Below are 16,834 nucleotides of genomic sequence, written 5' to 3'. Positions count from 1 at the left end.
CCGGTTGGGATCCTGGGCGCGCACCAACGCACCGCTTGTCAAGCCATGCTGAGGTGGCATCCCATACAAAGTAGAGGAAGATGGGCACGGATGTTAGCCCAGAGCCAATCTTCCTCAGCAAAAAGGAGGATTGGCATCGGATGTTAGCTCAGGGCTAATCTTCCTCACACACACACACACAAAAAAGACTATACATAGACAACCAGAGGTAAAAATAAACCTGTTTCCTTCCTACGGATAGGTAAACTCTGAGTAAGCACATACTAAGGAGAATTCTAACCAACACATACTCAACCTAAAACCATGGTTTATGATATTTTAGTACTATGTTAATGTATCTTGTAAACAATAAAGTCAAATAATTATTTCAAATGTGTAGTGTTTAGATTTAGAAATGATTACAAATACTGAAAAAAACCATGGATTAAAATACAGTATTTTATTTTTTTCTCACCTAAAAAACAAGCAACCCAGAATTGAGATATACATAAACTTCTCAAATTTATCCCTAATAAAATTTTGAAGATTTATACAATTTCTACAGAAACATAGTGTATCAAAATCTGCATAAATCAAATTTATAAAATGTGTAGAAATGCATAGTGATATTATCAACTTACAAAGCGAGGACATGGGAATTATTTCCAAAGCAGCCTACAGTAGAAAATAGTCATTATGGCAGCAGCTTCTGATGTTTTTTGTGTTTGGTAAGGTTTCTGATTTCAACATATAGAATCACTTTCATAGAGTATCTTAATGAATTGCACAAATAACCATTTAAAATTTACATGCACAGTTTATGTGCCACCTTTCTTAGGCCTATGCATAGTTAAGAAGGTTATAATCTACTCAACAAGGAAAATGGAGTCTATTTGCAAACACACAAGTAAAGTACCAATTCTCTTAGTTTTTTTTATAGTTGATTTATTTTGTAATTATATAAGCATATAAATGTATTCTTTTTTAAACATCCCTAGAGATGAATGAAAGTTAAAATGGTTGATCACAGATCAGTAGCAAAATACAAATTGACAATGCAAAATTATAAATAAAACTTTGTTTTGGATGTTTAACTTTGACTCTCCAAATTTAAGAGTGAAGCTTGGAAGAAACAAATTTGTAGGCTTTTCTTTTAAACAAATGTAGTTTTTGTCTTTTTTAAGCTTTAATTAAAAATATTTCCCTCTAGCAGTAGTTTGTGAATTCCTTTCATTGTAATGATATCATGATTATAGGATCAAAAATGCTTAATTTATTTGCCATTCCCCACCTTATCACATGTTTTTAAAATTTTGCACTCAACATAGCATTTTAATCTTTTGGGTAATAAAAGACAATTTATTTAGAACTTAAAATCTAATTGACCACTTGCAGTATTTGGTTTTCCTATAGTAGATACTGTCTTAATAAATGTTTAACTTGAAACAAGTCTTCTTTTCACTGGAAAAATACTAATAGAAATATGCTTCCTAAAAAAAATTAAGAAACACTAGGAAACTAACACCTACTCTAAAAGAAAGGAGTTCACATTTGTTAATGAACTGTATTTTTAAATAGCCTTTTTTTTTTAAATTTTAAAAATGTGCAGGGAATTTCATTTGGATGAAGATACAAATGAAACATCCATTCACTCGTGGCGTCATAGGTTGCACAGCTTAGGTTATAATGCACAGGAGTTTTGTAAGGCTTAATCTAATATGGGCTTGGAAATTCTTACCTTGGTCAGGATGACCCTTTGATGTTTTTACAGTGGTGTTTTGTTGTTTTTGTTACCCCTGTTTCAAGGTTTCAAAACTGAGAATTATTTATAGTTTTCTATAGTGACAGGTACCGGAGAAAAGAAATCCTAAATGTAAGCGGACAATTTTTCTCTAGTTGGTAGACCCCCTTGCTATCAGAGGAGTTGGTATTGACAGACAGCCTTGGGAATGCCAGTAAGGGAGTTAATGCCATACAATCTTCAAACCCAATGGAATAGCCTTGGCATGTTCCCTATTGTCATTTCTTTTTCAAGCCATACAACATTCAATTTCAGAGCAAATGGTAGCACATAAATTCATTTCTGAGTAGTAAAAGTATTCCTCACAAGGTGACAATTCCATCATTACCATCCTATAAATTTCATTAAAAGCTCTTGAAATATATACTGAGAAATGAAAGAGGCACTAAATGTGTTGAAATTCACCTTTCAAAAAGCAGCATGACTGTGAAGGAAGGCCACCTTGGCTAATAACCTGTGGCAGTGCTTCAAAAGGATGTAAAATTAAATAAAGACACAACAGGTTGATAATCACCAAGTTATATATGAAAGTCTGGTACTCCAACCTTTTTTCAAGTGTGTTTAAAAAAAAAAAAATCAAACTGCCTTTCAGACCCCTGAGTGTAATCCCAAAGAAGACAACAATGCTTTTAACTCTGTTCTAAATAAAACCGAGCTAAATGCACAAATTACCAACATCAGCTTAAAACAAAACAAAAAAAGATGTAAACATCTACAAGGTTTAAGGTAAAAGCAGTTTTGTAAACAGTAACTGCAGATGATAATGTTATCGTAAAATCACAGTTTATCTATGTCCTTCAACCTGATCAGGAGGTTCTGGGTTTGGAGCTGTACAGAGTTAATAATAGTTGCAGCAGGTTTCAGGCGGTTTTCAGTCCTGTATAAATTTATGTGTCAGTAGGTAGGTTATTGGTTTCTTTTCTTCTTTCTAAACACTATGGATGTTATTTATTTCCCACTTTTGAGTCGTTTTACTAGAGTCACAATTGGAGATGAATACTTGATGCAGGACCTCTGAGCGATCTAAGCACTTTCCTGAAGGAATGTGAGTAAATCTGTGCAAGTTCTGGAAAACACAGGAAAAAGAAGCTTTAATTTTGCACTGTTTTGATATCACTGACATTAGAAGAAGTCATTACCTGGCTTTCATAAGAAGATAATTCAAGCAAATTAGACAGGCTTAAACCAATCAGACCCAGACTTTGGATTTCTTTTGATTGTCCGTCTTTAAGTCCTTTTATTGTTAAGTCATGATGCACTGCTGGTACCTCAAATCCGATGTATACAAACCTAAATTCATCATCTTCCCCTCCAAACCTACTTCCCTAGCTCATATCCTGGCTAATGACAATACCAGCTTTCCAGTCCTTAGGATAGAGGCATCTCGTGCTGTACTTTCCTTCCTTCCTTCATATTGCAGCAATCATGTAGGACCGATAGTTATGCCTCTAGTATATATCCTTTTCCATCCCCACTGCAGCTGCTGTAGGTTAGCCCCCATTATCTGTTGTAGGTTTCTTCAGTGTAGTTCAGGGTTTCTCACAGTATGGTGCTTAGACCAGCTAAGATTGGGTCTGTAAGGTCAAAATTATTTTCATAACAATACAAAGATCCCATTTGCTTTTTTCATTGTATTGACATTTATACTGATGGTGTAAACACAATGGTGGGTAAAACTGCTGGGGTCTTAGCATAAATCAAGCAGTGACACAAAACTGTGCTAGTAGCCACATTCTTCATGGCCACGCTCAATTAAAAAAGAAAATGCCAGTTTCACTTAACAATGTCCTTGATGAAGCAGTAAAACTTATTAGTTTTATTAAATCTTGACCCTTGAGAATACTTTTTAAAATATTCTATAAGGGGCCGGCCCAGTGGCGTAGTAGTTAAGTTCGCGTGCTCCGCTTCAGCTGCCCAGGGTTCGCAGGTTCAAATCCCGGGCTTGGACTTACACACCATTCATCAAGCCATGCTGAGGTGGGGTCCCACATACAAAATAGAGGAAGATGGGCATGCATGTTAGCTCAGGACTAATCTTCCTTAGCAAAAAAAGAGGAAGATTGGCAAGGGATGTTAGCTCAGGACCAGTCTTCCTCATCAAAAAAAAAAAATTCTATAAGATAAAATGAAAAGTACACATAAAGCACTTCCGTATGGTGAAGTACAATGGTTATCTTGAGGGAAAGCACTTCTGCAGTTGTTTGACTTGAGAGTTGAACTAGCTGCTTTCTTCATGGAATGTCATTTTGACTTGAATGGACAACTCATAAACAAACTGATTATTCAAACTTGGAACTGAGTAGACATTTTCTTGAAAATGAAGTGACTGTCACTTCAAGAAAAAAAAAAACAAAAAACACAAACCTGACAGTATTTGTTGCCATGATAAAATTTGAGTTTTCAAGCAAAAATCAGAGTTTTGGAAAACTTGTATCCACCACCATGAACTTGACAGCTTCACAATATTTAAAGACTTTTCTGATGAAATCAGTGGTTATAGTTGTGATTTTTGGCACTGTATAATGAAATGTGTCCACATTTGGAAGATCTACACAATTTAGTGAACCAAAATTTTCCAAACGAGCAATGCATGATGTTACAAAAGCACATATAGGTAAAAGATCCATTCAAAGTGTAAGACAGACCAATGGATTTCAATGTAACATGGGACAAAAATGTTCACTGATATGGTTTCAGGTTCTATACATTGCAAATAACTTTTAAGAAACTACCACTTATCAAGTTGTGGTGTGGGACCAAAGAAGAATAGCCACGATTCTCTGCAAAGGCTATTAAATTAACCCTCTTTTCCAACTGCATGTTTATGTGAGGCTGGATTTTCCTCAGACACTTCAACTAAAACAACATGGTGCAGCAAATTAAATGCAATGTATAAGAATCCAGCTGTCTTCTATTAAGCTAGAGATTAAAAGGATTTGCAAAACTAAAAAACAATGCTCTTCTCATCTTTTATTGAAAAAGTTATTTTTCATTAAAAGTATTATTTATATTAACATGTAATAGTTATTATTGTTACTTTTATATGAATTAATACATAAATACTTATAAATTTCTCAGATTTAATTTCCAATTTAGGAAATACTGTTAGCTATAACCTATATAAACAAAATCTGTCTGGGGAGAGTCTCAATACTTTTCAAGAGTGTAAAGGGGGGCCGGCCCCATGGCTTAGCGGTTAAGTGCGCGCGCTCCGCTGCTGGCGGCCGGGGTTCAGATCCCGGGCGCGCACCGACACACCACTTCTCCGGCCATGCTGGGGCCGTGTCCCGCGTGCAGCAACTAGAAGGATGTGCAGCTATGACATACGGCTATCTACTGGGGCTTTCGGGGGGGAAAAAAATAAATAAATAAAATCTTTAAAAAAAAAAAAAAAAGAGTGTAAAGGGAACCTAGAGATTGGAAAATTTGAGAACTCCTAATTGAGCTGATCTCCTTGCTTATCAGTTCATACTTCACCATGCTTCCAGAATTATTTTCCTAAAAGTATGCACTGTTTCCTATCACTGAGGAACACCTTAACTAATGTCAATCGCTCTCCAAAACTTACAAAATGAAGTTCAATGTTCTTTCATATGGAGTACAATTTAGGAATACCAAAGGAAATGTGATTCCTAGAACTCTCTACACACTTTCATGCCGTGCCTTTACTCACTCAGTTTTCTTATTTGTCCTCCATGAAAAGCCTTTTTGTACTTCAAGACCTGGTACAACGTTACTTCCTATATGAAACTCATCAGAAATAATTCCTCCTATTAATCTCTCTTTTGCTGTCCTATGGTATTTTGTTTATTTTTATTTCTGCATTTTTTTCCTTCTCTGCCATTATGGTATGATGTGCTTTAGCTATTTTTTGAAGTCATCACATCCTCGGGCCCAGTGAATATTTGGTAATGTCTGATACACAAATGTATATTCAGTGCTGTGTCCTTTAAAATATCTAAAATATGTACATTCCATTTTTTATCCATTACTTCTTCATGGTGGCTTCTGGTCTGCTGGCCTTCTTTTACTATTTTACTAATATTGTTCTCACTGACTAATATTGTTCTCACTGACTCCTATCATTTATTGCTATTAATTCATCTTTCTTTGTGGAAATAAATGCTCTGTTCTCCAGGGTTTATGTTAATCTTTTCCCTCCTAACTTGTTATAAGAGAAAATCAGCAACTGACACATAGTTACCACTTCACAGTAATTATCTATGAATGATGATAACTGGAAATATTAAGAATAATATCATCATTACATAACAAACAAGTGCTTGTATGACAGACAGGGTATGATAACGAACATCTGATGAGTAAAGAAAGCTGAGGGTTGCCAGGTTCTTTCAGTCTGGGGCAGCTTTCCCAACTTTTTGTTTCACAATAAATTGATTTATTTTAGCCAAGTCTAGACTTTGAAAATAAATCCATTAATATGTTGGAATCCTCAACTTGGCACAGACCTTTGCATGTTCACAGCTGAAACAGAAAAAATGCTCCCACAGAGTCAAGTGAATAACTAAATATGACCTCTAAAACAAGCAACAGGCAACAGTTATCCTGTTGTATTTAGCAAACAACAATGATAAGGAAGCTGTGAAGGACTCGAGTTCCAACAGCGTTATTTGTTTGTCTCTATCGCCACCTGGTGGACAACTTGAAATATAAACGCAATATTGGTTATGTTATATATGTCTTTTACTTTAATGAGTGACTCATTTAGATTTGAAAAATCAGATTTTGATATTAGAACAATGAGGTAATGACTGCCTCATGGAACACTGATTTTCCTGTGTTAGTGAAATTAGCAGTGGGTCTTCATGGACATCTTGTGACCTCATTACATGACAATATTGCAACAGAGAATAAAAGTGATGTTTCATTAAGGAACAATGAGTCATTCAGAGCTCAGGAAAACAAATGACTAAATGAGAGGAAAATGCAAGTCAATTTGAATGCAGGTTTTAAGATTTATACATCTAAATTCCACATGATAGGTGTTATTAAAATGAAATAGCATATAATATTATTTCAGAAGTTGAAATGCAGAATACCTTGAAGTACTGCCATTCCTTAAATTCATTTAGATTACAGTGTGTAATCATAATTTTTGATCCATCGGGCCCCTTTGTCAAACACTGGTCATACTGCATGAGTTGATTAGCTTCGTTGATTCGGAAAAGCTATTAAAAAAAAAAAAATAAAAGAGGCACCTTCTTTGCTGATATACATTAAAAATATAAAACAAACTTAACTGCTGTAATTAAACTTAATGACTATCTGATTTTTCTGTAACTTAGAGAGGAATTATATTCATTTTGATGTTTGTGAAGACCCTTACTAACACTTAAAGAATTATGTTTTTTAGCCTCTTAGATATAGAATGGGTCATGAACACATATTTATTGTGTACCAACAATGTGAGCAAAAGAAAATGTGGAAAGAGACCTGATAATGTTTCATAATATAAATTGGATACAAGAAAAATACCCACATAAGGAAGTAAGAAAATGTATTAGTGAAATATACATTACTGGCTGTAACATTCCAGCTTATCAGGTAAAAAGTGTAGACTACTGAAAAATATTTGCAAATAAAATTGTTAGCGAGTTAAGCTTACACGCTTATAAACTCACACAAAAATATATTCTAATCTCTTATATTAGACATAAGTTCTAGATTCTGATTGCTTATGTAAAAACCGATATTGCTATTATCTCCCCTCAATTATGTAAATGTTTTAGCATTGTCACTTTTTTACAGAATGTTTTACTTTATCAAAACAAACAAAATTACCAAAGTGAAAACCAAACTAAACTCTGTGATCAATAAGCCTGGCAGCTCTCAATGCAGACCAATTTAAACACAAAAGTATGGTTATTTACCTGATTCCCTCCCATCCTGTGGCAGGGTCCTAGTTCAACAAAGCCTCCATTTGTTTTTCCCATGCTGTCAATGCAGTAAACAGTTTCAAAGCCTCTGATCTAAAAAAGCAAACAAAGAACTAAAAAGCAGGCAACAATTTAGTTTTTTTTTTTTTTTTAAAGATTTTATTTATCTATTTTTTTCCCCCCAAAGCCCCAGTAGATTGTTGTATGTCATAGCTGCACACCCTTCTAGTTGCTGTATGTGGGACGCGGCCTCAGCATGGCCGGAGAAGCGGGGCGTCGGTGCGCGCCCAGGATCCGAACCGGGGCCGCCAGCAGCAGAGCGTGCGCACTTAACCGCTAAGCCACGGGGCCGGCCCAACAATTTAGTTTTTAATAAGCTCTAACATCAAAGTAAAAGAGTGTCATGTAAATGTTGCAGTTCACGGTGGAAATCTGAGTGTGTATAGTAATAGGTTATTATGGTTTTGTCAATCTTTGAGTAGTGTAGAGCACACCAGTCATCTCTGAAATCATTTATGGTCTTGAAGTCAACACTGGAATGGGCTCATTCCAACTAAGGGCATTGGCCTATCGATTTTGATAAGATACCACAGAAGAAAAAATAAAAAGATATCATTAAGTACAATTTCAGATTCATGATAATTCATGTGAATGAGAAGGAAATAGACTAAAGTTACCTAACCACATAACACACACTGGCCCTAGATGTCTAGACCAGACTGCATTTGTAAGGTAACTTGCCCACTTTCGGTGGCTGTCTCCAGGGGCCTACGGGGCAAAGGTTAGGGCAAATGGGTCAGGTAGTCAGACTTTCTCTGACTATGGATAATGTAGGTGAGAAGCAAACACAGGTTTCCATCTTTGGAATGCATATGTTGTATAAAAATAACCTTCTTCCTTTTGGGAAATACTATATATTTATATCTCAATTATAAATTACTATAGTATTTGGATAAAATGTTTTATTCATTCAATCAGTCAGCAAATACTGACTGAGCACCTAGGACGATAAGAGCTTGAGAAGATACAAAGAGAAGTCAGTCATGTTCCGGGACACTCATGTCTGTAGGAAGTCTGAGGGGTAAGCATCAGTCAGGATGGAGGGATGAGCATGTGGAGGAAGGAGGCTTTCACCCTGTCTGGAGGAACTCTGAAGACTGGGCCGAGGAGACAGCTTCTTAACTGGTAGGGGTCTACCCTGGAACGTGCAGGGAATGCTGAGCAATGAAGTGTACGGTGCAGGGGCCAGAATGGAGAGAGATTAAACTGAAGATGTATTCAGGGGTGAGGTTGTAAAGGGGGGACAGACAATTCATTCACTCACACCTTTATTTACTCATCAAATATTAAGTGATATTGGTCAGGTATGTTGTAGGCTCTGATACACCACTGAACAAAACAGATAAAGAACCTTGCCCCACCGAGCTACATTCCAGGGAGGAAAGACAGAATACAAGCAAAAAGCATAATAGATATGTTAGAAAGTGATTAGTGTCATGGAGAAAAGAAGAGCAAGTTAAGGGGCGGGGCGCTAGGAGTGTTTGGGGGACAGCAGGGTAGATCTCATTGAGAAGGTGACATTTGAGAAGAGGTGAGGTCTATATAAGAGTCAGCCATCCATGCAGAGGCTAACTTGGCTTTTCCAGGCAGGGGCAGAAGCATGCCTGCAGCAAGTCTGAGGACCAGCGAGGAGGCCAGTGGGGCTGGCGCGGAGTGAGGTCAGAGAGGAACAGGGCTGATTACGTAGGCCCTAGAGGCCACTGGGAAGGACTTGGCCCTCACTCTGAGTGAAAGGGGGTGTCACTGTGGGTTTCTAACAGAAGTAACATGACCTGACTCACATTTTAAAAAGATGACTCTGGCTGCTGTGTTTAGAACAGGCAAAGTTGGTCTCAGAGAGAGAGATATGGTGGCTTAGACCACAGCAAGAAAGGGTCAGATTCTGGAACTGGATGTGAAGTATGAAAGAAGGAGAGGATTCAAAGAAGACTCCAAAGTTTTTGGCCTGAGCAATCAGCAAAGATGGGTTGGGGAGGGGAGACAGGGAGTTCAATTTTGAATTTGTTGACTTTGAAATGTTGATTAGACATTCAAGTGGAGGGATCAAGTAGGCAGCTGGATCAAGCAGGCAGCCCCTACTTGTCCAGGCTCTGGGAGACAGATTTGGGTTGAAGACAGAAATTTTCGCATCATGAGCACATAGATGGTTTTAAAGCCATAGGACTGGACAAGGTCATCAAGAGAATTCATTCCTTTTGTACAGAAGGCACTGGATTAATTAGGTGTTCTTGGAGATTAAGAGATAACCAAGATGTGGTCTGGACTCCCAGGGGCTTATGGTCTAATTGGGAGTTAAACGCAATTTGCTGTATTAGAACACAGAGGTGAGATAAGAGTATAGAAAAAAAAAGGCATTAAAACCAGAGATGCAGAGAGAGTAGCATAAGTGTTGGCTTCTCCTATTATTACCAAACTCTAAATGTTGGAATGCTTTAGGGATGGATCCCATCCACTTTTCTCTATCTACATTTTCTCCCGAGGTGATCTCATTCAGTCCCGTGAAACAGTCTACCTGCCCATGGCTTCAAACGTACAATGCCTCTTTTCTGGGCTTCAGTACTGCATAGCCTGAGATCTACTTAACAGTTCCACTTGGATGTCTAATGGGTACTTCCCATGTGCAGAACACCAATAGAGAACTTGCTATTCCCCGAACCCTCCCCACTCGTCCCCTCTACCAACTTCCCAATCTCTGCTGCCACCTAATTGGCTACTCAATTGAAAACCCAAACTAGTTATCTTGGCCCATATCCTTCACATACCAATCCATCAGTGATCTATCTCCAGATGAGTTATATATCTTAAATTTGTCTGCTTCTCTCCATCTCCATTTTCGACACCCTAGTCTAAGCCACCATCACTTCTCATTGGAACTACCTACTGGTTTCCAGTTAGGAAATCCAGTTAGGCATCCTTGTTTCTACTCTAAATCCTTACAGCAAAGTGATTAAAAACAAGAGCATAAATCGAATCATGTTACTTGTTTAAAACCCTCCCATGGCTTCCCACCACCCCTAGGATAAAGGCCTCTCTCCTCATTTAACCTCCTCTTTCCTGCCTATCAAACATGCAAAGCATTTCTTGCTTCAGAGCCTTCGAACTCACTCACCATTTTCTTTACTTGGACCACTCTTTCCTGATTTAATGGCTTTTTATCATTCAGATCTCAGATTAGATGTCACTTCCTCAGAGAAGCCCTCCTTACCCTGTCCCTAAGTCCTCTTGAGCACCATCTGTTTATTTCCTTCGTAGCCCTTACTACCATCTGTCATTGTCTGCTTTGTTTTCCGTTTTTCTCTCTCTTCCCAACGAGCACGCAAGTTCCCTGAGGAAAAGGACCTTGCTTGTCTTATGTCAAGAAGAGTGACTGGCACATAGTAGGCTCTCAGCCAATATTTGTTGAATACATAATTAAGCAAAGGCAAGTATACTTGAAAGTTCACAGCATGTTTAACATACCCACAAGGCAGCGGTATAAGGCACATGGGTGGGTACAATCAGAAATGGACTTACAAAGGCAAGTTTGAAGAAACAAAAAAATGACAACACAGATCAATGCCTTTGCCTGATTTTAATTATTTTCAGTTACCATTGATTAATTCATTCATTTGACAAGCATTGTTTAAGTGTTTATTGTATCTGGGGATCTCTGTGTTAGTCCACCGGGACACAGCAGTGAACAAGGTCCTGAAGCACTTGAGAGACAGGCAATGCTGAGGGTTATGAGGACCTATGGAGAGACCCAGAACTCAGTCTTGTTGATGGAGTGCTGAAGAACAAAGAAAAGGCTTCTCAGCATTGGTATGCTATAAATCGAGAGCAATGGGATAAGTTGGGATTAGCCAAGAAAGGGAGTTGGAGTGAGGGGCAGGGGAGTGGCAGGAGCTGGAGAGAGTGGACAGTGTTCCAGAGTAGAGTCACGTGTGCAAAGGCTGAGAGGAGGGAACACGGTGGTCAGGCAGCGGGATAGTGGTACCTGTCTAGTGGAAAGGTGGGGGACGTACCAGACAGTTTTTACCTAAACTCTTCTCTGAGAATTCTTCTCTTTCACTCACACATTTCCATCTCTTTCTGCCTTCTCCCAAACTCGGTCTCCAAACACATAACTTTGAGATCTGAATATCAGCCAATACTTACTTCTCCCCAGTCGACGTTTTTGGGTGGCAGAGGGTAGTGTGAGGTGATATCATAAGCTATTTCTTCCATGAACCATTTGAAACTTTTGCAGTTGTGATCTTCTCGAAATTTCTTCAGCTCAGATATATCCCCATATGGTAATGCCTTTGATTCAGGACGACTAGCATAGAAGTAGTCTTTATACTCATCCCACCAGACCTCTACAACTCTAACATAATTCTGTGAAAAAGAAAGTTAATATCATTATGAAAAATAAAAATATTAGTAATGTCATAAATAGCCTATCTTAGACACATGAAATATGACCAACATATAACAAACTCATTTCAGTAGGACCTGATATTTAATTAAACAACAAATGCAAGCAAGCTAATGACTCTAATATGTCAATTGCAAAGAATAAAAATGTCATGCATGTTCAACTAAAAAGTGATAGACACAGAATCTGATTTCCCTGAACTGCAAGATGATACATTCTAAGAAAATGTCTCCTATCCTGCTTCGAGGGGAAGAAATTGAAGCACAGAGAGGGTTTAGGAGAGGCTAGCTGGATACTGGTGCTCCTTCTCCCAGAACAATCTCTTCCTGTTAGAATCACACTACTAGGATGTGTAGTGAAAAATCTCATTTCAGAAACCATCGTGGAAAACAATAGCTCTGTTTAATAAAACACATTTTTGCAGGTGGCTTTGTTGGTCTTGGTACAACTATACTGAACCATTTTACTATAACCTAGAATTAACTGGATATTTTCCACAGTTGGTGCACTTTAAGAAAAAGCAACTAAAGAACAATACAGTAAGTTGACATTGTGATAAGTGACAAAGATCTAACTTTTAAGGAAGCATAGATGTATGTGACACATTTAGTGCATACTCAATCTTGTGCCTTAGTCTTCTACATCACGTATCAGCCAACCTTCTCTTTAAAGGGCCAGAGAGTATGTATTTTTGGCTTAGTGGGCCATGCAGTTTCTGTTACAACTACTCAGCTCTGTTGCTGTAGTGAGAAAGCAGCCATAGACAACATGCAAACACATGGGTGTGGCTGTGCTCCAAGGCAACTTTATTTACTAAAAAGGGCTAGATGTGGCCTATTGGCCATAGTCGCTGACCCCTGCCTGTTTATCAGGAGTAGGAACATCAACTGTTCAGATTAAGTATTTTCTAGGCTACAAGATAACTATCAAGGGGTGAACATGCTCCCAAAGGCATGTTGTAGCAAAGCCCATGGGTTCAAAAAGGTTTTACGCAGCAGTATCCTAAACAAAAAGCACCCAGTATTATTGCTAAATATTTTGAATTCTTGCAAATCTATCCAAAATTAGACACGGTCTTCTTGATACTAACGAACATGAAGAATTGAGTGCACTCATATAAGGTTATAGCAACAAAAAGGAGCATTGAATTGTTTGGGATGGAGAGGACCAGAGTGGCACCATGGAGGGGCGCTGGAGAGCTCAGTCTTGAAGGAGTGGTTACTTAGGTGGGAATGGTATTCAGGGCAAAGAGAAAAGCAAATGAAGTATGATAATCATGGTGCATTTGGGGTCCTGAAAGAATTTTAACACAAGTGGAATGCAGGATTCACTGAGAGAAAACTTGCCTCAGTTTCCTGATTTTAAGATGAGAATAACTATAGTCTTTACAGTGTGTTGTGAAAATCAAGAAGTTAATCTATGGAAAGCATTTAGATTTGTGTCTGGTACGTACTAAGTGCTCAAAAAGTGTTAGCTATTATTAATATTATTATTCTTTTCTAGGGCTTCTCATTTTATCCTTTAGTTGAGAGACATCAAAAGGTGTTAAGGAGGTAACAGACATCAGATTTAATTTTCAGGGGAATAATGCTGGTGATGAGCGGAGGGTGGACTGAAGGGGGTTGAACCTGATGGTAGAGACCAAGTGGGAGACTACTTCATATCCATGGGAGAGATCTGAGGACCTGCACTAAGCCCAGAAAGGAATAGATTTAAGAGATATGGACAAGGAAGAATCGTCAGGGCTTGAAAAGGCGGGTGGTGAGGGAGGAGGACAACCCTAACATCCCCTCTAAGGTTCATTCATGGGCAAACAGAATTCAGGAAAGGAATCGCTTTTGAGGAAAAGTTTAAAAGTTTAGCTTTGACTACGTTGAGTTTGAAATACCTGTGAGTCATCTAAGAGGATAATTCTAGAAGACAATTGACTATAAAGGTCTGAGTCTCAGAGAAGACAAAAGGGCTCAAGAAATAGACATGGGCCATTGGCACCCTGGTGGCTGAAGTGGACAATGCTGAAATTGGAGAAGGGAAAGAGCCTGGCACACCCTGCGCACTCACTAGGTGTATGCTGAATGTTACATTTATTGGGTAGTTTTATGACATCTACAGTTAATTTTAGAGTAGATAAGTATGTCCCTCTCATCTCTTTTCCTTTTCTTGGCAGCACAGACCTTCTTGAATCCAACTGACTTTTCATTATTCCTTTGTAATTGTGGATCTGACTCCAAGGGCGAGTTCTTTTCCTGCAATGTCCATCAGGCCTGGTGTTAATTTGGAGCTATCTTTGTTTCATTGTGGATCTTTTAATCTCATCCCCTATTGTAGCTGGGACTCCATTTGGCCATTTCTCAGATAATTTGCACAGTTAGAAAGCTGTGTAGGTTCTTAAAGCCTAGCCGTCTCTGCTTCTGTTATCTATTCCCTTTTGGGGAACTGTCTCAAGTTGCATCTGCAGCCAATAATAAACTTCCTTCTGCTTTTGACTCGGTTAAAAGGTCCACAAAATGAAGGGCATCAGAGTCATATGTTCTTAGAATTTATGAAAGCAGCCCAACCAAAGGAACTTCAAAGTCACTCAGTCAAGGAGAGAGCCTTCGTGCTCCTAGCAGTGGGACATTTGGCCCCTGTGTGAAGCTTTCCTGGTTTGTCCCTGGTTTGAAGGACAAAAGATATTAATCTTTTGCAAACACTGTTCAAAAATTTGATTTGGTTTACTACAAAAACTCCTAATATGATTACTTTAATTTTTTAAAACCAAACAAAAATAATATTTTCCTCATGTGTGAATAATAGACACTGGTATTTTCCTTTGAACTACTTTCTTACAGAGTGTCAGTACTTTTTGAATTTATTTGAGATGTCTTTATGGAGAACACTCAATATAGGAATCTTAGTCAGGATGAGATACAACGAATAATTTTAAAAAATAGTAACATGTTTCATGACTAAATCTAGCCTAAGTTAAAAATGAGAAACCAGCATGATTGCTTAGAAGATGTATCCCATTCAGTGAGCTGACAATTAAGTTAGTACCACAGCATGGGGTACATAAATGTTAGTTCCTTAGCCTTCTCCCCTTTTAACCAAAAGACTCACCTTCAGAGTTGGAGAAGACCCAACATAAAGGGGCGGAGGATTCCCTTGCCAACCCTCAAGACGGTAGATGTGTCCGACACGAGAGCAAGGGACGAACAGTAATTTGCCACCACACTGCCATATCTATCAAGGAAAAACACATGTGGAAGTTGTCTCAAATGCCAAAAGAAATTATAGCTGAAAATTTGTCTTGTACATGGAAATCTAAAATCTAAATTCGATACAGTGCCCACTGGAAATTCATAAACTAAACAAATCCTAAAATAATTTGCTTGGGTTTCAAACTCCCATAATAACAAAGAAGGAATAGGGAAATTAGTAATATACTGCTACTAAGGGGCCTCTTCCTGTGTACATGTAGCTCCAAGCAAGCTTTTCCCAATGTAACCTTGCAAGGTCATGAGGATTCTCCATTCCTAACATCATTCATCATTTCTATTGTTAATACATTTCCCACCTGGGTGATTATTATAATAACCTCCTAACTGGCTTCTTCACCTCCGGCTTCTCTCTACTCAATGCTATCCTTGTTTATAGTCAGAGATTATTCTAGCTGAAGGGCAGCTTTGGGTCAGGTTCTTCCCTTGCTTAATATCTCTGATAGTTTTCCATTGCTTATCAAATTAAGTAAAAATTCCTTAGCTCAGCATTAAAGATGCTCTTCAATATGGTCCTCACATAGCTGTCCACTTATCTCCTGGATTTCTTTCTTATTAATGCTGTCAGATTCTGCTAAACCATGCTCCTCACTGTTTCCTGAATATATTCTTCAGGTTCCCACCTCTGTGCCCTTCCCTGTTCTGTTTGCTTAGAATTCCTCCTGCCCTCCCTTTATCTCTGCTTATTGATATCATGCCCAACTTTTAGTTCTGCCTCAAATTCTACCTCCAGCACGATGCTGTTTCTTAATCACACCAACTGAATGCCATTCTACCTTCTTAGTGTATTATGAATTTAAGTATAATTCTAATTTCTTCTTATCAACTGTAAGTTCCTTGAGATTAAGGACTGAGTTACTCCTATCCCTCACAGTGCTAAGCACTGGACATTTAAGAGAAGAGGCAATGAATATTTGTTTAACTCAAAGTGTGATATAGTTCTTTCTTTCTTTCTTTTGGAGAACAGGGGGAGGGGAGTAGGAACAGAAGGTATCACTGTTCAAGGGCTGCCTCAACGACAGGGGCGCTGCTGTAGGAAGGCAGCTCCAACGTCAGTCCCAGGACGCACAGTCATTGTTGGAATCTGCTTCTGTCCTGCCTCGTCACGTCCTATGGTGATAAAGGGCAACCACGTCAGTGGATGGTCAGATGTGGCCCCGACACGTGCCGACTCTCCAAAGGGCTTCTACAAAAAAGGTCCAGTGTACAGAATGCCTTGGCTGGGGGTTGTTGGGGTGTGGTTAGTTCTGAAGTTTGCTGGCCTCAATTTTAAGCTGAGTCATGTAAATATGTACTAAGTTTGGAGCTCGCATTTTGCCTTATTTTTCCCAAAAGGGATATATTTTTGTTAGTCATCCCTTATAATTTAGAGAAATGCATTAAACAGTTCTTTCCAAAGAAATCAGCCTTTTCTGAAACTCACAGTCAGTAACTACTTAGAAAA

The 16,834-nt window shown here is 38.4% G+C and overlaps 1 protein-coding gene across 4 annotated transcripts in view; it reads right to left on the bottom strand.

The window, feature by feature from the left end:
- Positions 1 to 418: 418 nt before the first annotated feature.
- Positions 419 to 16,834, bottom strand: part of GALNT7 (polypeptide N-acetylgalactosaminyltransferase 7) — a 151,171-nt gene continuing 134,755 nt past the window's right edge. For all 4 annotated transcript variants that reach the window (XM_058550358.1, XM_058550357.1, XM_058550360.1 and 1 more), the window contains 5 exons: positions 15,233 to 15,355; positions 11,875 to 12,093; positions 7,672 to 7,770; positions 6,841 to 6,969; positions 419 to 2,846 (listed from right to left, as the gene is read on the bottom strand). In XM_058550358.1, coding sequence (XP_058406341.1) covers positions 2,709 to 2,846; positions 6,841 to 6,969; positions 7,672 to 7,770; positions 11,875 to 12,093; positions 15,233 to 15,355 — 708 coding nt within the window. In that variant the 3' untranslated portion in view covers positions 419 to 2,708. The remainder of the gene's footprint in view (positions 2,847 to 6,840; positions 6,970 to 7,671; positions 7,771 to 11,874; positions 12,094 to 15,232; positions 15,356 to 16,834) is intronic.

Source organism: Diceros bicornis, chromosome 11 (assembly GCF_020826845.1).
Source record: "Diceros bicornis minor isolate mBicDic1 chromosome 11, mDicBic1.mat.cur, whole genome shotgun sequence".
Classification (NCBI taxonomy): Eukaryota; Metazoa; Chordata; class Mammalia; order Perissodactyla; family Rhinocerotidae; genus Diceros; species Diceros bicornis.
The sequence above is the reverse complement of the archived record's forward strand: the minus strand, read 5'-3'. Positions and strand labels throughout refer to the sequence as shown.